Genomic DNA, 24,965 nt, shown 5'->3' on the forward strand with positions numbered 1-24,965 from the left:
TACTTTTGCTAAGTTCGGCTCAAACAAATATGTGCACTTTTTTGTACTTTAAATTTATTTTAGTTTTAATTTTTATTTAATAAAGAATAATGTAATGGTAAAATAAGTTTTGATGTCAGTTTTTTCTAAATAAATACAGATAATGCACGCGTTATTGAACACATATCAGGAGGTATTCGAATGAATCATCTGGGTATTTCTGACATCAACACACATAACTGAATCAATATCAAAGCAACTGAATCAATATCAAATTGAATTGAAATTGAATCGAATCATGACCCAAAGAATCAAAATTGAATTGAATTGTGAGTTTCTTGACAATACCCAGCCCTATTCTGTTTAGACAAATATGCAGTCTTAATCCATATCAATAATAATGTACCACAAAATAGCACTCTGCTATCAAGCACCATGTTATATTTATATATATATTTTCTCCCCTTTAACTCATGTTGTTATGTTAAATGAAATTATTCAAGAGCAGGACATTTTTAATTAGCAGGCTGTTAGTGGCTAATGATATGTGTTTAGTATATACAATATAATGACCTAACGTTAGCCTACTCTGTTGCCGCTCCATAATTCTACTAATTTAGTGGGGGATAAATATCAATGTCATGCTTTAATGCACATGTTAATTTAGCTAAAACATGGTGATAATAGAAAAAACGCTTATTTTGATGTCTTACCCTTTAAAAGTCCATCACAAATGGTCTTCTCTGCCTCAACTCCACTGCGCTGCTAGCAATTAATACTACTTCTGGGAGCTATTGAGACACTCCAAGTTCCACCATTGCTGTGATAAAACAGTCCATTGGAGTAAGAGTAAACTAAGATGACGTGACTCTCTCTTAAAGGGCTCTGGCATCAACCATCGTCCGGAGGGAGGCGATTGGGGTCTTCGCTGTACGTCATCAAACGCTCACAGTGGAGCCAACCAATCACAGCAGCATGTAGTTTCTGGCAGATAATTTAACATTGGGGGACTTCAAGCTTTCTCTAACTGCGAGATTCAAATAGTAACTAAAGAGACTGCACTCGTGCTAATAAAATGTTTAAAGTTCAGCCTGAATGTCTAGACCTCTTTTTAAATTAAACTCAAATGCAATTACAACATCAATGTGTCAAAACATATATTTGTTTAATTTGTTCAGTTGATGTTGGAAGAGAAATATTAAGAGCTGAATGTGTCTACAGTTTCTACAGTGACGGACAACTAGGCATTAAGGCCAAATTTTCTATGTAGAACCACAAGGAACAAGCAGGCTAAATGAAATCTGTCCGTCTGCACCTTCAACCTGTTTCACTACTAAGGACAGCCAACACTCAACCTCTATTACAGGCGTGCGTCATCATTTCACTGTCTAACAGCAAATACGCCCACTTGAACGTTAGATCCTTATCAACCAGGGCTCATGTAGTCACTGATTTAATATTGGATAATCATATTGATTTATTATGCCTCACTGAGACCTGGCTTTGTCCTGAAGAGTACGTTAGCCTGAATGAATCCACTCCTCCTGGTCATATAAATAGTTACGTTGCACGGGACACTGGCTGAGGAGGGGGATTCGCTGCTATTTTTGATTCAAGCTTAGCAATTCACACTAAGGCTAAGCTAAACTATAATTCATTTGAAAGCCTTTTTCTTAGTCTTTCTCACCCATCCTGGAAAACTCTACAGTCAATTCTATTTGTCATAGTGTACCGTGCCCCCGGCCCATACTCTGAATTTCTATCTGAATTCTCTGAGCTTATATGAAGTTTAGTGCTCGAATCAGACAAAATTATTATCGTAGGGGATTTTAACATTCACATGGATGTTAATAGTGATAGCCTTAGTTCTGCTTTCTCCACGCTTTTGGATTCAAGTCGGTGTGTACATAAACCCACCCACCGCTACAATCACACCCTCGATCTAGTCCTTGCATACGACATCGATATTGCAGATTTATTAGTCTTTCCTGAGATTCCTGCTCTGTCTGACCATTATTTAATAACTTTCAATTTTTTATTACTCGACTACAAGCCTCTCAGTAAGAGCTACTATTCTAGATGTCTATCTGATTCAGCAGTGGCTAAATTTAAGAAACTAATTCCTTCTGCTGCTGCATCATTACCATGTCTTACAGCGACTGAGAACACTACTACTAACTTAAGTCATTCTCAAATTGACTGTCTCATCGATAATGCTATTGGCTCACTGCGATCAGCTCTCGATACTGTTGCACCCTTCAAGAAGAAAATAATGAAACAAAGAAAATTAGCTCCATGGTTTAACCTCCAGATTCGCAAATTGAAACAAACATTGCGAAAATCTGAAAGACATTGGCGTTCTACCAAACTGGAAGAGTCCCGTTTAGTCTGGCTGGACAGTCTTGAAGTATATAAGAAGGCCCTCCGCCATGCCAGGGCAAACTATTATTCATCATTAATTGAGGAAAACAAAAACAATCCCAGGTTTCTTTTCAACACTATAGCCAGGCTGACTCAGAGTCACAGCTCCACAGAGCCTTGTATTCCTTCGGCCCTAAGCAGTGACGACTTTATGAATTTCTTAAATAATAAAATTATAACTATTCGAGATAAAATCCATCACCTCTTGCCCTCAACTGACCTGACCCTGGACTCAGATAGCCTGGATGTGGCAGCAAGGCCTGAAATTTATCTGGACCATTTCTCCCCCATTGACCTTCATCAACTCTATACTTTGATTTCTGCATCTAAGCCATCAACATGTCTGCTAGACCCCATCCCAACTAAGCTCCTTAAGGAAGTTTTGCCCTTATTAGACAACTTTTTATTAGATATAATCAATGATTCTTTATTAACAGGCCATGTACCTCAGTCTTTTAAAGTAGCTGTCATTAAACCTCTTCTAAAGAAGCCCACTCTCGATCCTGAGATTTTAGCTAACTATAGACCGATATCTAATCTCCCCTTTATTTCTAAAATCCTTGAGAGAGTGGTTGCTCATCAGCTCTGTGACTTTCTCCAAGACAACAGTTTATTCGAGGACTTTCAGTCAGGCTTCAGAGTTCATCATAGTACAGAGATGGCACTAGTAAAAATTAATAACGACTTATTTATCGCTTTTGACACGGGTCTGGTCTCTGTTTTAATCCTATTAGATCTCAGTGCCGCATTTGACACCATTGACCATCAAATCTTACTACACAGACTTGAAAACTTAATTGGCCTTAAAGGAACGTCACTAGCCTGGTTTAAGTCATACTTATCAGATCGTTCCCAATTTGTTCACGTCAATGATCAACCCTCCGCACATACAAAGGTCTGCTTTGGAGTGCCACAAGGTTCGGTGCTTGGACCAATCCTTTTCACTTTATATATGCTTCCTCTAGGCAACATAATTAGAAAACACTCTATAAATTTCCATTGTTATGCTGATGATACGCAATTATACCTATCTATGAAACCAGATGAAACTGATCAGCTATCTAGACTTCAAACTTATGTGTGTGTCTTAAGGATATAAAAGCCTGGATGAGCTGTACTTTCCTGATGTTGACTTCAGACAAAACTGAAGTTATTGTTCTTGGCCCAAAACACCTCAGAAGCTCCTTTTCCAACAATGTAATTTCTCTAGATGGCATTACCTTGGCCTCTAGCACTACTGTACGGAACCTCAGAGTTTTATTTGATCAGGATTTATCCTTTGCCTCCCATATAAAACAAACTTCAAGGACGGCTTTCTTTCACTTGCGTAACATCGCAAAAATTAGACATATCCTTTCCCAAACAGATGCTGAAAAATTAGTACATGCATTTGTCACCTCTAGGCTGGATTACTGTAACTCTCTATTATTTGGTTGCCCCAACAAATCTCTTAGGTCTCTCCAACTGATGCAGAACGCTGCTGGTCGTGTTTTAACAGGAAGCAATAAAAGGGATCATATTTCTCCTGTTTTAGCTTCTCTGCACTGGCTCCCTGTGAAATCCAGGATTGAATTTAAAATCCTCCTCCTTACTTACAAAGCTCTAAATGGTCAGGCTCCGTCCTATCTGTCACAGCTCATAGTTCCTTACCAAACCTCAAGATCACTGTGCTCTGAAAATGCAGGGTTACTTGTGGTTCCCAAAGTTTCCAAAAGTAGGATAGGAACCAGAGCCTTCAGCTACCATGCTCCTCTCCTATGGAACCATCTTCCAGTTGCGGTCAGGGAGGCAGACACCGTTTCAACTTTTAAGGGTAGACTTAAGACCTTCCTCTTTGATAAATCTTATAATTAGGGCTGGCTCAGGCTGCCTGGACCAGCCCATAGTTAGGCTGACATAGGTTTAACCTGCTGGGGGACTTCCTCTGATACGCTGAGCTCCTTTTCCTTCTCTCAATGCCACCATCGGAAATCGTGCATGTCTGTTAACTGCATTGCCATTTGCAAGCTTAGCTTAGCTCTGTGATAGCCATGTGGTACTCTCACTACCTGGGACTCGCGATTACAGAGCCTGGGTCTGTTGAATTGCACTACGCTAATCCTGTTGCCTCTCGGCAACACACCTACCATTATTGTAATATGACATGCATCTGTTTCTGTTATTGCTGTGCCTCTCTCCCCCTCTCTCTTTCTCTTTCCTTTTTTTGCCATGATTGTATTTCATTTGTTATTTACGACATCTATTGCTCGTCTGTCCGTCCTGGAAGAGGCAGAGGATGATAAGGGATCCCTCTTCCAGGATGGACAGACGTGCAATAGATGTCTTAAATAACAATTGAATTACAGTTATGACAAAAAGGAAAGAGAAAAGGAGAAAGGAAGAGAGGGGGAGAGATGCATAGCAATAATGGAAACAAATGCATGTCATATTACAATAACGATAGGTATAAAATTACAAAATGTACTCTATGATAATATCAACACCCACAATATTATCATAGAGTACATTTTGTAATTTTATACCTATCGTTATTGTAATATGACATGCATTTGTTTCCATTATTGCTATGCATCTCTCCCCCTCTCTCGTCCCATGCATATATTGATAGAGGAGGCGTGACTCATAATAATGGCAGTAGAGCGTTGCATCAAGCACAATCATGGCATCTGTGCAACCCACAACACAGGCATAGCTTCAGACAGGACCACAGCAATGGCAAAACCAAGACTAGGATCAGGGCGAGCCTGGGGTACAGTAGAAAGAACCTTAAAAAGACAGTTCTGTAACAGCAGCCTACCTTTTTGTTCTGTGTTTTGGATGTTTTCTCACAATGTGACCAAGCATAAATGTATGTATCTGTTTCATTTAGTAACAAAAAATGGAATAATTAAAAGTTGTTTTTTTTGTTTTTTTTTTTAGATCATGTCTCACCACTTTCGTTGTCTTAAAAAATACAGTAGATTATTGGACATAGGCCAGCCTATTTCAGTTGATCCCTATTTTGTTCATGATAAACCTCGTTTTAGTTTTTAGACTGTAGCTGTGTTCACAACTGCTCCCTATCACTGATATAGTGCACTCTATAGTGTGTTTGCCATTTTGTAATAATGTTTGAATTCTCAACGGTTAATTTCATCCACTATTTGGTGCACTTATACCCACAATGCACAGCGAATTTGAGTGTACATATGACATGCCCTACATTTAGCTCCTTTTTAATTACCACAATGCAATGCCCCTGTGTATTTCCAGAGGAAGAAAATCGCAGCGTAGTCTCTGAAATCTTGTTTGTTATTTCCTGTATAGTTCACTATTTAAGTGAGTGAGTGATTGAGGGAACGGTTTCAAACACAGCTCTTAGGCCACTTCCCATCATGCCTATGGACTAAGTAGACTGCAAATGCAAATGTCACTTTTTATCAGTGTTGCTGCTTACTTCTGGGAACTATAGAGAGGCTCCACGATCCGCCATTGTTGTAAAAAAAAAAAGTCTGTTAGAGTGAACGAAGGTGACTAGACCACTGCTCATTATACAGCTTGCTTTTTTCTTACTAGCTCTGGGAGGCACCAAGTCTCATAGTGTTTTTTGTTTTGTTTTTTTAAAAGGTCTATGTCCCATGTGTTGGCAAATGCATGTTTATGTTGCAGCAATGGTTACTATTACTCCTCTACCCTCCATCATTCCACCTTCTCCATGATTTTTCAGCATTATACACATGGGCCAGTGAAGGTAACCTACACAGAACATCAGGATGTCAGATGGAGTCATTGAAAAGCTTAGACTTTAATCTGTCACTTTTTCAGATTAACTATTTTTTTAAACTATGTTCATATTATTCATACTGCATAATCACAGTATATTTACAGTGTCTGTACTGCATAATTTAAGTGTATTTTCTGTTGTCATACTGCATCACAGATTTTACTATGTGTTGCCTTTTCCTGTTACTCAGTTGGAATTTAATGGTCGAGAGTCTTTGCACTTATCAAGACAAGACACTCAAGACAAAATCACCACAGAGTTTCTGTCATTTTATTGCTGGCATCAAAGTTTGGACACATTCTTTTTTGATCCACTCAATTTAAGCAACATTTTTAATGATTTTTTTTTTAAACTTTTATTGCCTTTAATTGACAGGACAGTGTGAGCATGAAAGGGGGAGAGAGAGAGGGGGGTGACGTGCAGCAAAGAGCCAAGGACCGACTCGTACCCGCGGCCCCTGCCGCAAGGACACAGCCGCAAGGACATGGCGCGCCGCTCTATCCACTGAGCCACCAGGCGCCCCTTTAAGCAACATTTTAACAAGATATCAACTGACAAACAGTTAAACAACCTGCATAAATTCCTGTGTGAAACCTGATAAGTTTATGGTGAGCCTCGACACAAACAAAACAACAACAACGATAACTGCTGCAACTATTTTTCAAGAGAAGCTATAATGTACTGTATGTGTGTAATTTGCATACAGAGAAAACAGGGAAAGAAAAGATAATCAAAGTAAACAAGGCTGTCTTGCTCAATGCTGCCTTGCTCCACAATTTCACAGATGTGCTTTATCCCAACCAGCTAACAGAGAGATGTTCCTCATTTTGTAACACAACAAAATAACTAAATAAATTAAAGTTTAACTTTAAATGGAATCCACTATCCACTATAATGATGTGATTTTTCAGTCAGAGAATAAAATGAGTTGAGTAGAAATGTGATCTCTGGAAACAGACTGGTCCAGCAGCCAAGGTTTGGTTGATAGTACATTAGTCCCCATGAAGTGTGACCCCATTAAGGCATACTGTTTCTCTTTTGATGGAGCTAGACTAGCTGTCTGTTTTCAGTCTTGATGCGAAACCAGGCTGACACTTCCTAGAGCTCCTGGACATGAAGACATGAACTAATAAGCATCTTGGAAATGACAAATGTCCCAAACTGTCAACAGATTCCTCAGAATGTCATATAGTCCATTTACACATCAGACAAACAAACTGCCTGCTAGTCTATTCTATTTCCAACAGCCTTACACAGAGTGGATGACTTCATGTTTGCTCTGGCCATAAATTTAAACAAATAGAACAAACAAACAGACAGAAAGGAAATATTGGTAATAGAAGCATGGATTACTGAAGAAAACAGGAATACATTAAGTGTTTGTTTCACAAGTTGAAGTCGTAAAAGGTAAAGTCTGTCTGTAAATTACTGAAAAGAAAAAGAGTTAAAAAGAAGTCATGAAATAATTTGCATTTACAATTTACTAACTGAAGTTAAAACATAAAGTCTCTAAAATTCTTCCAATGGCAAGAATACTCTACAATATTCCTGTGTTTCACAGTGGAAACATGATGACACTTAATGAACAATCATGTTTGGTTGTTAGTCTCTGCATCAATCACACATGACACTGATAGACACAGGGTTTACTGTGTGCTTCTGACCTGGATCTCCATTGTCTTTGCTATATAAAGTGTTCAAAATTTAATTCACTTATTTTATACCACCAAAATGATGTAACTTCCATTAGTGGTGTTCATGATGCATGACCAAGCTGTTTCTAAGTTTAGATATGCTGTATAACATTACTTTTACACTTGAAACAATAAAGTTGGCAATGGAGTGGATGTTTAGATTATAAAAACTATACTGAGGAATGTTTTATGCTTTCACTGAAGCATGCAATTATACTGTTATTAGGGTATTCATATGTCTCATTTGCTTTCATCATAAATGACTCTGACGTGTAAATATTATAGAAAATAACATTATTAAAGCCCTGCTTTCATTTCACTCCAAAAGTCAAAAGTGTTGGACAGATAGTGTTGATTGTGATGTAGTGGTGTTGGTCTGACACCGCTTGTGTCTCAGGCTGTGGACTGCTTGTGTCTCAGGCTGTGGACAGGGATGTGAGGGATTAGGATTAGAATTGGGTAACACATTCTCTGTGGCTTATGTCATGTGCCAGTGCAGTCACTTAGGAGCCCAAACATCATATGGAACCCCAGTCAGCCAGGAGGAAGTTTGCCTGAAACCACAGTGTCGGTGTGCAACATGGGGTTAGATGAGAGGGTTAGGGCCATCCACTCAATGGTCAAGGTTAGATTGAGGCGTCTCTATATTGAAACAGATTATATTTCCCTTCTTCACACATTCTGCCCATGCATCATGAGTAACATTTATTGTAGGACAGTTGCATCAGAATGCTTTACACATTATAGGTTTTGTCTCATTGTGTCTGAGTCCTTAAAGTATTTTCTTATGAAGGCACATCTGCAAGCAGTGGCCTTCTCAAAATACTGGCAAAGCAGCACAGCTGAGGAAGTTATGATTCCAATCACTGAAATACTGAACCATGGGCAACAAATGATGAAATATGATGCTGTTTTTAAGTCATCATTTGTTTCTTTTACTTTTTCTTTTAATTTCCCTTTTTTATATGATAATGTAAATCTGAATCATCATTTCACATAAAGTTTTTCCATGAATTCTGGTGTGCAGGTTATTCTGTCTTCCATAAGCCTTCTGATGAGATGGGTGACATTTGAGGCTGGCGCTATTTACTGAACACAGTGTTCAGGTTCAGTCCCGACCATCAGTCAGCTGCTCAGTTAGTCAACAGCTGTAGTGCTGCGAGAGCAGCAGGCTGGAGTTTGAAAGGAGCCCATCAACCTGCTAGTCTTTTTCTGACAGCCACTGTTCCCACCCTGCTGGTAAGTGCTGGTGTTCTGGCGAGACAGCTTGGCCGCGCGACTCGCTGTCTCCTTGATCTGTAGTTCCAGGTGTTTCTGGATGGCCAGGCCCAGCTCCTCAGGGTCCACAGAGGCCCCATAAACCTCCCATGTCATCCCCTCTGCATCCCACTTCACCTCCTTCACTGGGGACTTGGGAGCCCCACCCGGTTTCTTGCCTCCATCACCATAAGTGTTCAGAGTCTGAGTGCAGGAGGTCTCACTCCTGCTCTCCTCTGCCAGGCAGATCTGGGGGAACACATGAGGCGTGACAATCTGTCCTGTCTGCACCCCAACATCCCTCAACTCTTTGTGGGTTGTCATAGTCCCGATGTCCCGAGTTATGGTTCCAACTGGACCAATGCAGCACTCCTCTCCACCAAAGTGTTTTGGGGAATTTGGCCCGGCCCCAGGAGGCAGCAAGTGGATCCAAGCGCAGTTCAGGTTGCAGCACTGAAGCAGGTGTTTGGCATCCAGGCCTGTCTCACTGACAGAGGAGATGAGGCGAGGCAGGGTGAGGTGGCTGGTCGCTGAAGGAGGTGCCACTGTACGCTGGAAGTCACAGTTTGGCTCTGTGCCTGCCGAGCGTGGCAGCAACTGTGAGGGGGCTGGGATGGGTTGGGGATGGCAGTATGCAGCAAAAGTGTCCTCAAAATTGACAATGTGGTTGTATGAGCCATAACAAAGTGCCTTGTCACATTTATTGGGAAGATGGCTCTTTTCTTCAACACCCTCCACTCTGGCTGCTGCCTCAGGGGATGACACACACATACACCTACCTTGAGGCTGCTGGACACCACTTTCTCCACTGTTGGCCCCGCGGCAAATAGTGGTAATAATGTTGCACTGCTGCAGCTGCATGGGCTGCTTGCAGGCTAACCTGGCTGAGTGGCTCTCAGCCTCTTGGACACTCTTATTTCCTCCATGGTAAGTAAGCCCAAAAGTCTCACTGACTGAAACCTGGGGGGCCATTCCCTGTTTAACTATAGGTAGAGTGTCTGAGTAGCTCCTGTGAACAGGTAGGGAGGCAGACTTCATGCTCTGCATTTTCCTACCAGCCCGAAGGCTGTCATTAACTGCATTCACAGTTTCATTGTGGTGATGTGAGGTTGTATACATCTCAGCCAGAATACAGGGATTGCCTAAAGCCTTGGTGGGCACACATTGTTCAGATTGGCTTTGTTCCTGTTCACCAGGCTCTCCATGGACCCCCAGACTGCTGCAGTTAGTTTCCCTGGTAGGAGAAGTAGCTGGATGTTCTTTACAGATCTCCCTGACGTCCTCCTTCATCTCTCCCTGGTAGGTGTTATCTGGTGTTATTGCCAGTGTAGAACTGTTGGAGGCGTGGAAGAGGGACTGACCAGATTCCAAGGAAACAGCTTCCCCTAGTGGGTGCAGCTGTGACACAGGATGCCCAGCCTCTGCCACAGAAAACCTTTAAGAAGAATAAAAGATACGGATGTCTCACATGCACACCACAGAAAATCTCAGAGTCCTTGCACTCTTAATTTGCAATTTTGTATTAAGAGAGCAAGAATAACTTTTGATTACTGCATTGCCTCATTGGTTTAACAGATGGTTGTAAAATTTAAAATATTCTATCTGTATCTTAAAGCTCTTTTAAGCCAGCGCTTTTAAAATGTGACAAAAACTAATAACATGTCTGCTATCATATGGTGTGCCTGTAGTTTCTGCTACACAACCAGAAAAGGCATGGTTCAGTCTCAAACACATAGAACGAAATGCTACAATTCACTAGTCCTGCTTAGTTGTAATGAGGTATTATGAAATACTGATATAACATATGACATTAAACGCTTTTTATTTAACACTTGGAATGACTTTTTAAAATTTGGTGTTTATTTCTGTTTTTCTTTTTATGTGTTTTTCTTGTGTTCTCGTCTGCACTCCAGTACCCCTTTCCCACCAAAATGAGCATGTACACACAGATTTTTCAAACCCAGGTTTTTTGTGTGTTTGTCACGGACAGTCCGGAGAACAGGCAAACAGTAAAAAGCAGCATGGACAGAGGTCTTTATATGTCTCTTACTTTTTCAGTCTTTCTTTCAAACTTGGGTTGGTAATTGATCCTTTACTAAGTCCCACCCCTCACACAAGTTGTTGCTTTTTTTACATGTCGGAGCCGCCAACATGTAAAAAGTCACCGGATTTAAGTTTAATGAATTTAAAAACGAAGCAAGAAATGCTATTATAAAAATTTCAATGAAGACTTTCGTTCCTCAAAATGTTTAGCTGTGTCTGCCATAGGGTGCTTATACTAAACTAAGCATGTGAAAAGTGAATCAGTTGATTTGTTGTTTGTTTGATGTATTTCTTTTATCCATGTGACAAGATGAAATTCTATACATTGTTGTTTTATCTAGAGTTGATTGTTGTGATATTCAAATTACGAAAAATTACTGCCCAAGAATTTAAAACAAGTTTAGAAAGTGGCAGCTAGACTCCTAAATAAGTGAACAAGGCTAAAAGCAGCCTGCCCATCTCACGCCTATCCTTTATTTGCTGCCCATCCAGGCATGACTTTGATTTGAAATCAAGGCTGATCTTCAATTTATTCTATATGTATTGTTCTGTATTTTCTGTACACACCATAACTGCATACTGTGATTAGTTTGCAACCATTTCCATCATTCAGTAACAGTGATAAATGTGTGCACACTACATAGTTAAGTCAAATTAAGATTAGGAATGAAGCTTGTATGGGAATTGAGATCCTGCTACTAATTAGTCTTTCTTGACAAAATCTTGCTTATGTCGTGGGTTATGTGGGACAGCAGAAATGAAGCATGTTCTTTTCTGATAGTGTGTTTTCAGGGTAAGAACTGTCATAAACAATGAAACCAAAGCTGCCTTCTTTAAACCAAAACATTAAAGTACTACTGGGTCAGGCAACTTTTAAAGCTGCAACTCTTAACAGTTCATTTGCATGGCAAAATTTTGTTAGAATATTGACAATCCATTGTACAATATCTATAAACGCAAGACAGTAGATTGTGGTTCAACAAGTGGCTCAATTAAAGTACATGTAAAAAAAACTCCCATACACCAAACCATTAATACAACTGGGAGGAAACCTGACAATAAAGAATGATTACACATGAAATGGTAATTTTCATGTACATGTTGCACTGTGCATAAATCAAATGATGAGCATACCCGTCATAACAGTTATAGGAAAAATTTTATTCCATATACCATTCAGGTGATGAACTTGTTGTATCAGGGGAACTACTATTTCGTAAGATGTGCTGTCTTTTACTTTATATTTATATGTATATAAATTTTTGCTCTGACTACCTGTTTGTGCTATTGTCTCTTGTATATTGTGCATTTGTGTGTTTTTAATGTTGTATTGTTTTATGTGTTGTATGTATCTTTGAACTAAGCCAAAGACAAATTTCCACTGAGGGGGACAATAAAGTATCTCTTTCTCTATCTACCTGCTCTACCAGGAGCCATGAAACCAATAGGCCTAACATGCAGAGTAACAATTTTATAATGACAGGAAAACCTTCCTAACTCAGATTGTGAGACACATTACTTCCATGGACAAAAAAAAAACAAAAACAAAAACAAAAACAAAAACGTGTTCAACCATCTCCATTCCAAGCACACACATCAGCCTTTGCTTCACTGACTGTTTCCTTCAACTCATTGGTTGAAACTGCTGGGTTTAAATCCAATTTAAAGGGCTACTTCAACATTTTGATAAATACTCTATATCAGTCTTGATGTAGTTAGTGTAAAGACTGGAAAAAGGTGAAACAGGCAGCCTGGCTCTGTCCAAGGTTCAGCAATACACCTACCACCACAAGTTAACATGTTGTGTTTTATTTATCTACTCTGTGCATAAACAGAAATGTAAAAAACACTAGTTTAGTGTTATATGGTTACATGTTGGAACTGCTTTTTAATAAACAAGAGTTTATTCCTCTGTCTAGCACTTATGTGCAGCATTGCTAACTAAAGAGTGGGATGTCAAAGCAGAGGTTTTCTTCTCTGAACAGGCATTATAATAGCAAACTTAGAAACTTCATTGTGATGACAAAACTGAAGTAACTTTCCCTAAAACCACCGGTTATCTATTGTATATTTCTATTTAATGACAGATTAAACAAATGAGAATCAACATGTCCATGAGTGTATGGGGCGCCAATTTCAAAGTTTTCCACTCTTAAAGAAACAGCAACCTCTCTCCACATTTAGCTCTAAAACATGATTAAAAAGAGGTGTGAATTTTTCAGTCACTTTTTAATCACATTGAGAGCAATATTTGCAAACTTTGTCAGATTTATTCTTTTGTGATAAAATATGTTCAAAATAATGTCACTGTAAGCTAAAAATGTTTAAAATTAAACCTAAATGTTAGATGGTATATCTAAATGTTTTATTGCCCTAAATCTTTTAAATCAAGTTGTTCCAATTCAGATTCAAATCTATGAGACTCTTCATGCAGGACATTCTTTTGTGATAACAGATAACAGATTTCTCACAAAAGAATAAATCTGACAAAATTCGCAAATATTGCTCTAAATTTGATTAAAAAGTGACTTTGAAAAATTCACACATATTTTTAATCATGTTTTAGAGCTAAATGTGGAGAAATGTTGCTGTTTCTTTTAGAGTGCAGAACTTTACAATTGGTGCCCCATATTAGTGAAGGTGTATTTTTGAACATAGCGCCAAGCCAGGTTAGTTGTTTCCCTTGCAACCAGTCTTTGTGCTAAGCTGGACTGACTCAAGCCCTGTTCTTAACACACACACAGTTGATGCTGTTCTTCTCGTGTCTCTGTCAGAGAGAGGGTAAATAAGTGTACTTCCAAGAAGTTGCAGTTTGATTGTGAAGGCTGACATCACCATATGAAAATGTGTGCTTGTGGTAAAGCATCATGAAGCAAGTCACAGGATCCAAACTGCAACAAGTCAGTGCTTGCTAACAGTGCCAAGTCTGAAGGTGTGCAAAAGTCCTGCATGAAGAGTCTCATAGATTTGAATTTGAATTTGAACAACATGATTTAAAAGATTTAGGGCAATCAGGATTGAAACTTCTAGATACTTTCTCAGAAGGGAGCATACTAGATTCAACTTCAGAACCTGATATGAAATTTTCTAATTTTGAATACAAATTTTGATTTTTTTTTTTAATGGCACACATACAGTGTAGGCTATTGTAATATACAGGGGACATTTCCAGATACTGACTCATTAAAGGTAACAACATGCAGCATCTCTGGGTGCTAAAATGAGCTCAGGAGGTGAGCTGAACCTACCTGAAACACAACCAAAGACTCAACTCTCTGCACCATAGACAGATCAGATCCATATGCTCGCACAAACACATGCAGTAAGAAGGCATACATGTCCACATGTCAGATCAGTGTAGCCTATTCCCAGGGTGAAAGGAGGACTGAAACATTTTCATCCACCAGCTTACCTTCCACAGTGAAATACTTCCTGCAGAACCTCTGTCTCCAGCCTCTTTCCTTGCCCTTTCGGATATGTCAGGTGATGGTTCCTTAGAGAGCCTTCATCCTCCTCCTTTCCCTCCTCACATCTACAGGTGACCTCTCCCTCTCTCTCTCTATCTTCAGCTACACTCCATTCACTGAGCATCCTTCTCTTTTCTCTTTCCTTTGTCTCAGCAGCCCCTGGCTGTGAACAAGATGGAGGAGACCTTTAGATAATCCTCTCCTACATCTGATTACAAATGTGAGGATGCAATCGCAATCTTCAAATCCCTGTTCTGTAAGAGAGCGTCGAGCTGGTTCACTGTTGGCTTATCCAGCTGTAGTGATAGATGAATATAGGGGGGTGGGGGAATGGTAATGAGAGGAGGCAGCCAGCGTCACTGTCCCTCCACAGAGGGAGAGCGGAGCAGGGCTGATGTATGAATGAGTGTGTGCACTCAAGAGCATGTAAAGAAAACAGCCTGTTTCTCTTCTTTTTCTGCATTCTTGTTGTCATCATCACTCATGCACACACTCAGACAACAGAGAGACCGCTTTAGTTTTACAATATCCGTCACTCTCACATTCAACTTCCCTGCCACCCTCCCACCACAACAACCCACTCTCCATCACTATCCCTGTTGCTATGGAAACTGCAATACTCAATGGTGCTATGCAGGATTTTTTCAGCTGGCGACAAGACAACAGATCGCCAAAACAAATCAACTGGGAACAACTTATGTTTTAGGTTGACTCAGCCACAGCCAACATCAACTCATTGCTTTTCATTTCCATGTAAGTCCCAAAACATGGAGGTCACAAATAACCGTAATGATGACATGCTAGCAGATGGCTAGCGCAAGCACAACAGCAAAAAACATTGACGTAGTTTCTGTGACATCACCCACAGGTTTGTTATGGGCTGTTCTGTTTACCATCAGCTGCTTTATTGGAACAGAAAAAAATCTCTATTTGGTGGGAGGAAGCTGAGCTGGGATCAAACAGTGGTACTGTACCTATAGTGCAAATATGCCCACAAACATACTTGTTTTTACTGATACTGATACTGTGCCCCTCGCTCACCCTGATTGTGGTCTGGTTGCGGCGATGCTGTGATCTTGCCTTTGGACAACTCCCTTTCAATACATATACATGAGACTGTTATCATCTCTCTCAACATCATCATAGAGTGCAGTTACTGATTTTACACCTACCATTATTGTAATATGACATGCATCTGTTTCTATTATTGCTGTGCCCCCCCCACCCTCTCTCCCCCTCTCTCTTTCTCTTTCCTTTTTTGCCATGATTGTATTTCATTTGCTATTTACGACATCTATTGCTTGTCTGTCCATCCTGGAAGAGGGATCCCTCATTATCCTCTACCGCTCTTCCTGAGGTTTCTTCCTCTTTTTTTTCCCTGTTACAGGGGTTCTTTTTGGGGAGTTTTTCCTTGGGTGATGTGAGGGTCTAAGGGCAGAGGGATGTCGTACATTGTAAAGCCTTCTGAGGCAAACCATGTTTTGTGATAATGGGCTCTATAAATAAAACTGACTTGACTTGACTTCTTTCAATCTAGTTGCTAAGAGTTTGGTGAGAATTTTTCATCCACATTTATTAGAGATATAGGATATGGTAATTAGCACACTGCTGTGGATCCCTTCCCTTTTTATGCAGTAGCATAATAACCTGCCTCATGCTATCAGGTAGCCTACCTCTTTATAATGCATCTTGATATACGACCAGTAATTTAAGGGCAAGATCCTCTATAAATTTCTGATAAAAATCGACTGAGAACCCATCATTTCCAGGGCCTTTCCTATCCTGAGGTCTCTGATTGTTTTTTTGATTTCTTCTATGGAGAGTGCTCTCCCATCGTGTGTTAAAGCAGGGATTTCAATTGAGAAAAAAAAAGTTTCTAATTTATTTTTATCTATCCGACCCTGAGATGTGTATAATTCTTGCTAAAACGCCCTAAATGTGGCATTTATGTCTCTTTTGTTTGTGATAAGGTTATTATCTTTATCAAATAATGATGGAATAATGTTTTGAGATTGCTCAGTAAACAGCTCCATGTTGACGTGATTGTGTTTTTAAGTTGTTTCAGCTCATACAGACTGTGGATCTGTGATGTCATGAAACAGCTGATTCCCCAAGTAGCGGCCAATGTGGCACCTCACTTTAAAAGTTGTCGCTGCAAAGAATTGTGGGGCAAATTGTCTCCTTTCCTTCTGGTGGTCTGGTGTATCCATGGATCTAGGGTGTATCCTCTGCTTGAGGAGATTACAAGGGAAGCATTGACGCACCTTTCCTTAATGTTAGGAGAATTCGAACAGCTCTTATCATGGCAGCCGCTTAGGTACTTCTGGTTCATCTCACTCAGTTAGGAACCTTCCTCAGCAAAAAGAGGTATTCGACTGCAGCCCTGGCCCTGGTAGGGAGCAGACTTTTTGGCACGTACAAGTTGCTATGGTTACTTTGAGAGAACTTGTGTAAACCACGTTGATTGAATGGAGCTCTCAGTAAAATAAGTGAGACCAGAGCCCTTTAAGAGAGAGTCGCGTCATCTCCGTTTGCTCCACTGGACTGTTTTTTCACAACAATGGCGGAACGTGGAGCATCTCAATAGTTCCCAGAAGTAGCATTAGTTGCTAGCGGCGTAATGGAGCTGCAGCAGGGAAAACCGTTTGTGATGGGCTTTAACAGGATAAGATGTCTAAAGAATCGTTTTTGATATTACTTGCTAAATTAACATGTGCATTAAAGCATGATATTGGATTGGCCGCTGTACTTTTTATGTCTAATTAAATGTCCTGTTCTTTAATGATTTCATCTAAGATTGGGGAGTTAAAGTAGAGAAAAGGCATGTGTGATTGATTTTACAGCTCAGAGTGAGAGCTTTGGTAAGATAACGTGGTGCTTGATAGCAGACTGCTATTTTGTGATATATTAGTATTGATATGGATTAAGAGTGCATATTTGAGACTTATAAATAATGCAAAAGCATTACTGTAAACAGAAACGTAATTTAAGGGTGAATGTTTTTAGCTTTGTGATTCTGTTGACTCTATTTGTCTTTATTATGTTTCAGCTCAACTGATTTTCCATAGATGACAAAGGGAGGGAAGCTGAAAGACCTGAATGTGATTTAAACACAGATTAAGTCATTTAGAAAAATTAAACATACTAGGCTTAATGGGGAATTATTCTAAACAATGACATTGTTACACTACTGTATTATATACTGTATTATATTATTTTTTTATTATGTTGTTTTAAATGTAATCTTGTTACTGTATATTGGTAACTTACAATAGGAGCACTGGGTGCTGGAGGAACCATTTCGAAGCGCGTTATAAAAATGCAGAAGGCTCTAGTTTAATGCAGTTTATTAATGTGTAAATCCCGTAGAGGGCAATATTACACAGCCTAATGACTGGCTCTCCTCTGGAGCACAGATCTGACTAATTCATGCATTCACATGCAGTGGTTTACGCTTTTGTATTAAAATCACTCTCTTATATTAACAGTAGTGTGACGACATAGAACCATGAAGAAGCCTATATCTTTTTAAACAAAGGAAAAGTTTGGAAACAGGGATGGGCAGGCTGACAAAGGATCAAAGTCTGATAAATGACAAAAAAAAAATCAATATTTGTAGGTCTATCATATGAAACACTATAGACAAATGCTGAGGTTATCACAGCATAAGCTAATTTCCAAGCTGGAAATTCACTATGATAAGAACAAACTTACACAACTAACAAATAAATCAAGTTGGGGAACAAACACGCCTCATCTCCCAAAGCGGTTTACCACCCAGGCCTATAAAGGTATGTCTGACCGTCTCCTGTCCTTTTCTCCTTCTTTCAGCAAAAGGGCTACACAGGGATTCAATGGAGCCTGGAGACTCCCTGCACTGCAGACAGCACCCTCATCCTGAGTATCAGCTCCCTGTCTTCTGCAAGCCGTTCCCTGTTCCTTATTTTTATTAAACCATATACAAGGCTTCCCAATGGTGTGCTCTTTGTTTGGGTGAAATGTTCTAATGCAGTTTTTTGAAATAATAACGTCACATATTTTTTTGTAGCTATAATCTGTGGTGAGTGTAAGACTACTTCTGCTGGCATTACTGGTATTACCCAGAGGCCCATAACAACATTTTCTTCCTCTGCCAGTCACTGTGCCTTTCTCTTCACACCTGGATCATCCCTGTGCAACACAGCAAAGCATGGTGGAGACTATCTGAGAGGACACCACAAAAGAAGGACATATACCAACTGCTTGATGTGCTATTTATGTTTGAGTTTATTAGATATTAATGAAATTAATTAATTGCAGTAAGTCAGTCTAAAGACAAAGATAAATAAAATACATGTTTATATGTATAAGCAATAAACAGCAACCTGCTCCTTTACCATGGTAAGGTAAGTCTAAAATGACAGCATAACCATATATGTCATATCCACATCACTCATCACATTTATGCTATGTAATTATAATCATTACTATACATATACAGTATGTATATGTGTGTGTATAGATTTGATAGATTTTGTATTTTAAAATATATTTTATTTTTAGTAATTTAATCATATTTTACCCTTATTTAGCACTCAGTCTATTCTTTTCTATTGCCTCTGATTCTTGAGCTGCTGAAATGTGTGAATCTCTCAAGTGTGACATTAATCAGTCTAATCTAACCCTGGCATTAATCTTAATCTTCAAATATAAGCATGTTTTACTTTAAAAAACAATATAATAATGAAAGTACATACGATGTGCTTCATGTATATTGTAGATCAATACGGTTATTGACTGCTATTTAGCGAAAATAAAGAGTTTTTTCTTTCTTTATAATGTATTCAAAGGGCCTGCCAGATTCTTCCAGGAACTATTCGAAGCCTTCATGCGTCTCGTGACACCCGAGCATTTTGAACTTCCATTGTCAGTACTCTGTTCTAGTGCACTAAGCGAGAATTATTGATTTAAACCAGACTTAAGGCTGAGTGAGCTTCATGGAATACCCCCCTGGAGAAGTTTTACCAGGTTGTAATCTGTAATCCTTACCGCTTGATGCCACTAAATCCCCCAAATCTGACACACTGGACGTTTGATGTTTATAACATTTGGCACTGAGGATTATCTTTGAAACATTATTCATGACCCCAGTGGAGATTAAAGTCGTGTGGTACAGCCAGTATGTGTTTGTTTATGTGGGGATATAAAGACTTGATTTTATTGTCTCTGTGAGGCAAGAGATAGCGTGTCTGTGTGTATGTTTGTCTGTGTATGTGGGTGGAGGATGGTTGACAGCTGTGGCCATGATTAAGGCTAAGATTTTCTTGGAGCAGCTGTGTGTTTCTGTACAACATTATTTGCTTGCAACCAATCAAGCTCACAGTGTATGAGAATGGAGAGACCATCACTCGGCTCTCCCTTTTGACGCAAAATACCTAATTGAATTCTCTACTCAGTATGTCTATAGTGTAAAAACACAGGAACTACAAAACTTATCAGAAAACACCTCATGACTGACTTGTAAGACGCACAGTCTCACAAACCACCCACACATTCACATTTGACAGGTGAAGATTGTCCATAAGAGTGAGCTATTTAGTCACTGCAGGATGGCTTTTCTGCACGCCAACCTGAGCGCCAGCTAGGGAGGAGAGGACCAGCAGCTCTGTAAACCTGCAGATGAAGACATGTTCAAGTTGTTTTCTTTAACCAAAGTCAGTCACTTGTCCTGCAGTTTTAACCTGCAGCAATCAGACAACTGATGATGTTTCTGTTTTATAGCTGCGGCTTTGTGTGTGTGTGTTTTAGGTGAAAACAGAAGGGACTGGGATTAACATGCAATACCACTTTGTTTTATTAGTGCTCTTCCTGCTGACAGCCTTCTTATAAAAGATGAAACAAACCTGTGTGGTTTGATGAGCCTGTTGGATCATGATTAAATATTTCTTTTGTCACACACATAACATGTGGGTGAGTGAGGTAAGAAAAATGCATCAGCCATCATTTCCAACCTCTCTGTCTTTATTAGAGATGATACAGTGTTGGGCTTTTTGACATTTATACAAATCAAACAGAAATCAATAAGACAGCAGCTTCTGATTTGTCTCCTTACTGGCTCCGATGTCTCTTCTCTTCTCCCGTGACATACGTGGGTTACTGTCCTCGAATGGAGACAAGTGTGTGTGTATGCGGTGATGTGTGTTAAGCATTCATTGTGTGTGTTTTTCAGAAGATATTTGATACATGATGGGCTTTCCCCCCCCCTTTTCTCTGTCTGAGGTGCTTCTCTCCCTCTCACAGTGTAACACATAGCCACAGTACGTTTTAAATGGCTCTGGTCCAGGACTGCGCCTCATCATCACATCATGTCAGATAACCTATTGTCTGATTGATGCCAAAATCAACAATAAGAACATTTCAGACCACATGATAAAGTTATCACTTTCCAAGTGGTTAAGTTCAATCTATACGATATATGTCCAAGTAAATTGACTAGTCATGACTAGTCCTGTGTCTCTGAAAACAGTCGTATGAATTCTTCTGTGGCTCTGGAGAGAGGAGCTTTGTATAGCCGGAGACAATAATCCTGATGATGTTACTAGTTATCTCATCTTGAAGACTACAAATAGAAAGTCTGAGTCACAAACTAGAAGTGAAAACATGAAAACATGAAGTGAAAATTGAAACATGGGCTTATTTACCAGAATATCTTGAGCCTCAACCTTTTCTTTTTTAAAAAAAAAACAAAAAACTGTCCCTTGCAAGTTCCCCAACTTTACAGAAGAGCAATACTTAATCACTGGAATACCCCATAAAGGCAAAGTGTGTCTCTATGATAAATTTAATGAGAAAGCTGTCATTAAATAATAATAATGAACCTGATCAACACACAAGTCATGAGGCAGTCGGCCACACTAATACACTAATAGTTGTACCCATTTCAACCTTGTTTCTGACTTGTCTCGTAAGCTTAGTTTGTGTAATGATACTTAATACTAGATGGAAGAGAGCCGGTGTCGGGGTGAGACTAACCTGACCTGGACCAAGAGCTTTTCCTCTACCAAACCATCTTCTGTCTAATATCCACTGGCAGGAGAGAAAAGTGGATGAGATGCAGCAGACCACAAGAGGGTCCCCACCGGCGGCATATGCCAACAAGATAGTCAGACTGGAGGGGAGAAATGAAACTGAAAGTGCCAGACGACAAGAGGGAGAAGATCAGGGTGAGGCTGGCCTGACTTGGACTGGGAGCTGTTGCTCTGCCAAGCCTTCTTCTGTCTAATGTCTGATGCAGGATAGTGAGGTGGATGAGATGTGATTTTGGCTAACTTAGCAGCGGGGTATCTCAGACTGCTCTGCACACATCTTCACAGAGTCATGATTAACCCTTAACATCCCAAATCAAGCTGTTGCACCAGATGGACTGACATTGTTTCAGGGCCATAAGGACTCTGATGAAAGCTCAAAAAATGCACTGCAGGAATTGAATGATTCCATCAGCAGCAACATCACCAGGCAACCAGATGGAATCTTTATAGTAGCTGCTGATTTTAATCAACTCAACTTTCACTGATAGATGTAGCAGGATCAAGGATCAATGGAATTTTGTTTTTCAAACATTGTTTAAAAAATGACCAATAAATCTACCTTACCTTACTACAGTACCCATGACCCTCAGCAGCTGTTGCAAGGAGAAAGCCTCCAACTGGAGCACAAAGCAACTGTTTTACCTCCACACTCGATACCCCAAATAACCAATCCCTAACACTTTGAAAATAAATTATATTACATTATAAAGAACTGAAACCCAAACTTTCATGTTCTGGTCCAATAGTACAAAAATGTAATTTAAGGTCACATTGCTCAAGGATATCTCAGAGAGATATGAGTTATCAACACCATCACCTTGCCCGTCTTGGTTACGGGATACAATATCTTCATTACTTCAGTCACTTGAAACTCCTTATATCCTACCATTAGAATTTATCCCATCTCTTCTCTAAATAGTTGGCTAATATTATCAAGCCTAATAATCACTCACTGACCCGTCAGAGCAGACTGGGCTTTTCTGGGAAAGCGGCTTAAAGAGTACTGGAGCCTTTCAGACAAAGGATGGATCCAGGTAAATTCAGGCAGACAATTTGAGGAAAACAGTTTGTTTTTTGAACATTAAGGCATGATCTAATAGAAATCCAACATACAAGTATGAACCTAAAAACGAGCATCATATAGGAACTTTAAAAACAATATTGTATAACATGACAAATCCTGCCTCTGATCTATTCTTTGTAGATTTTTATTTAATTATTTTAATTCTTATTATCTATTATTTTATTTTATTCATATGTGATGTTTTTTCATAAGTGTGTCTAAGTATACATTTGAATATTGGGCTATATGAATACATGTATTGGCTCTGGGTCTAAAAATGCAAGCCATACCCAGTAGCACTACAAAGTGTGCTGAGCAAGCTAACATGAGGTTTACCTAGGATTTGGTAAGGGATGTTTGGGCATAAGCCTTCAATAAAACATTCTCTGTGATGCTCTTTTCTCTCTTCCTATATAATGCAGTAAAATCTAGTTCTACAACACAACCTATGCTCAGCAGCATGCTCCATGTTTCCCTCCATTTTTCAAAACATGGATGGTGTCCATGGTAACTATGCTACATGGGTTAAAAGTCAGTATGTAAGTGACCCTAAATGAAAACTGGTGGGAGTCCATAACCCATGTAAGGAACAATCTGTCATTCTTCTATAACAATTTGGACCTTAATGAATACACAAAGTGTAATTAAGATGCTCAGTGAGAGGCAGAACCTGGACCACACCTGGGCTTTTGTCTTGGACCAAATCTAAACTGATCCCATATTTACAATGACCTGTCATCATAATAGCTAAATCCACTGTAAAATATCTGTAACGACAGTTAACAGATTGGATAACTGTGAGGATAAGAGGGAATGTAGCACCCCGACTGTTGGCTGAAACTGCAGGTAGATGTGTGTGCAAAAGATAAACCTGGAGCAGGATATGGCCTGTCTGTCTGCTTCATGCTGACGGCCAGTTTGTATCCCACCTGCCCCTCAAACCTAACATATACACCTGCTGTTGAAAACGCTTCACAATCATTCTTGTGGAAAGATGAGATGTGTATGTCTGTCCGTCCTGGAAGAGGAATCCCTCCTCAGTTGCTCTTCATGTGATTTCTAGCATTTTTTCCCCATTAAAGGGTTTTCTGGGAGAGTTTTTCTTTATCTGATGTGAGGGACTAATGACAGAGGGATGTCGTATGCTGTAAAGCCCTCTGAGGCAATTAGAGATTTGGGCTTTATAAATAAAATTAAATTGAGTTTTTGTTTGTGCATGTTTGTCCTACATCCTCCTTTCATTTAAGGTTGTTTGACCTGTTCTTTATGCCCCAAACCTGCTGGTCACCCAGCCCCCTGGATCCACAGCAAACTTATGTGTTACAGTGTCCAACATGCACTGACTGAGGCTGAGGGCTGCCCAGTTCTCGTGGGACGATGGCAACCATTCAGGAGTAGGACGGAGAGTCCCCTCGGATCCTTCTCCAACAGTGACTAACACTGGAGGAGAGATCACATGTTGTACGGTCTTCTTTTCTATGGAACAGGAACATCAGCTAAAACCTTGTAGCTAGCGTGTGTTACTGTTGATTCCAGATCAGGTAGTCTCTAATCCAGAGCCAAGAGTTGGCTCATCCACAGATTCCAGTCGTGGCCTTTCTGTGGAGTGTGTGTGTGTGTGTGTGTGTGTGTGTGTGTGTGTGTGTGTGTGTGTGTTTGTGGCTTCAGCTCCAGCTTGTGCTCTGGAGTTCGTGGCGAAGCCAGGACGGCAGCGGTTGGCCCAACCGATTCATCAGACGCAGCAGCTCCATGCTGTGCTCGCGGTAGTACTCTGTCAGAAAGGCACGTGACTACACACACACACGCAGACACAGACAGACAGACACACACACACACACGCGCGCGCGCGCGCGCACACACACACACACACACACACACACACACACACACACACACACACACACAGCACATGTTCCTATTAAATATGCCTTTCAACCTTTCTTTTTATGCCCTCTCATCTCTTTTGAAGAAAATCAAAAATTCAAATAAATAATAAGCAATTAGTACAGATACATTAACTGTTTGACTAAGATGAATATTTATCTGTAAATCCACACAGCACCATAGCCTAGAATTATTGACCGTTTTTAATGACTAACAAAGGCTGAAAGAGTGTCATTTAGGATGACAAAACAGTCTTAAAAAGTAAGGGGGGGGGGGCTCCACAATGCCAGAGCAAACTATTACTCTTCATTAATACAAAAAAATATG

At 39.8% G+C, this 24,965-nt stretch overlaps 2 protein-coding genes across 2 annotated transcripts in view; both read right to left on the reverse strand.

The window, feature by feature from the left end:
- Positions 1-6,419: 6,419 nt before the first annotated feature.
- On the reverse strand, positions 6,420-15,102 carry LOC148187762 (uncharacterized). The gene is made up of 2 exons (XM_088086856.1): positions 14,570-15,102; positions 6,420-10,549 (listed from the first exon to the last, which is right to left on the reverse strand). Exons 1-2 carry the CDS (start codon positions 14,746-14,748, stop codon positions 8,995-8,997), a joined length of 1,734 nt encoding a protein of 577 aa, XP_087942982.1. The 5' UTR covers positions 14,749-15,102; the 3' UTR covers positions 6,420-8,994.
- A 5,501-nt stretch (positions 15,103-20,603) lies between these two features.
- The window catches only part of ndst2a (N-deacetylase/N-sulfotransferase (heparan glucosaminyl) 2a), a 61,061-nt gene continuing 56,699 nt past the window's right edge, over positions 20,604-24,965 (reverse strand). The window contains exon 15 of the mRNA XM_042501666.2: positions 20,604-24,544. Within this exon, the coding sequence (XP_042357600.2) occupies positions 24,419-24,544 (126 nt within the window). The 3' untranslated portion in view covers positions 20,604-24,418. The remainder of the gene's footprint in view (positions 24,545-24,965) is intronic.

The sequence above is a fragment of the Plectropomus leopardus genome, chromosome 13, assembly GCF_026936395.1.
Source record: "Plectropomus leopardus strain MGB_pleo_1.0 chromosome 13, ASM2693639v1, whole genome shotgun sequence".
Lineage (NCBI taxonomy): Eukaryota > Metazoa > Chordata > Actinopteri > Perciformes > Serranidae > Plectropomus > Plectropomus leopardus.

What these genes read in the sequence shown, in the direction of transcription:
- LOC148187762 (XM_088086856.1), bottom strand. Translation starts at nt 14,748, where the DNA reads ATGCTCAGTGAATGGAGTGTAGCTGAAGATAGAGAGAGAGAGGGAGAG. An exon ending in GAAGTATTTCACTGTGGAAG is followed by an intron (nt 10,550 to 14,569) that starts GTAAGCTGGTGG and finishes TTCTTCTTAAAG; the next exon opens with GTTTTCTGTGGCAGAGGCTG.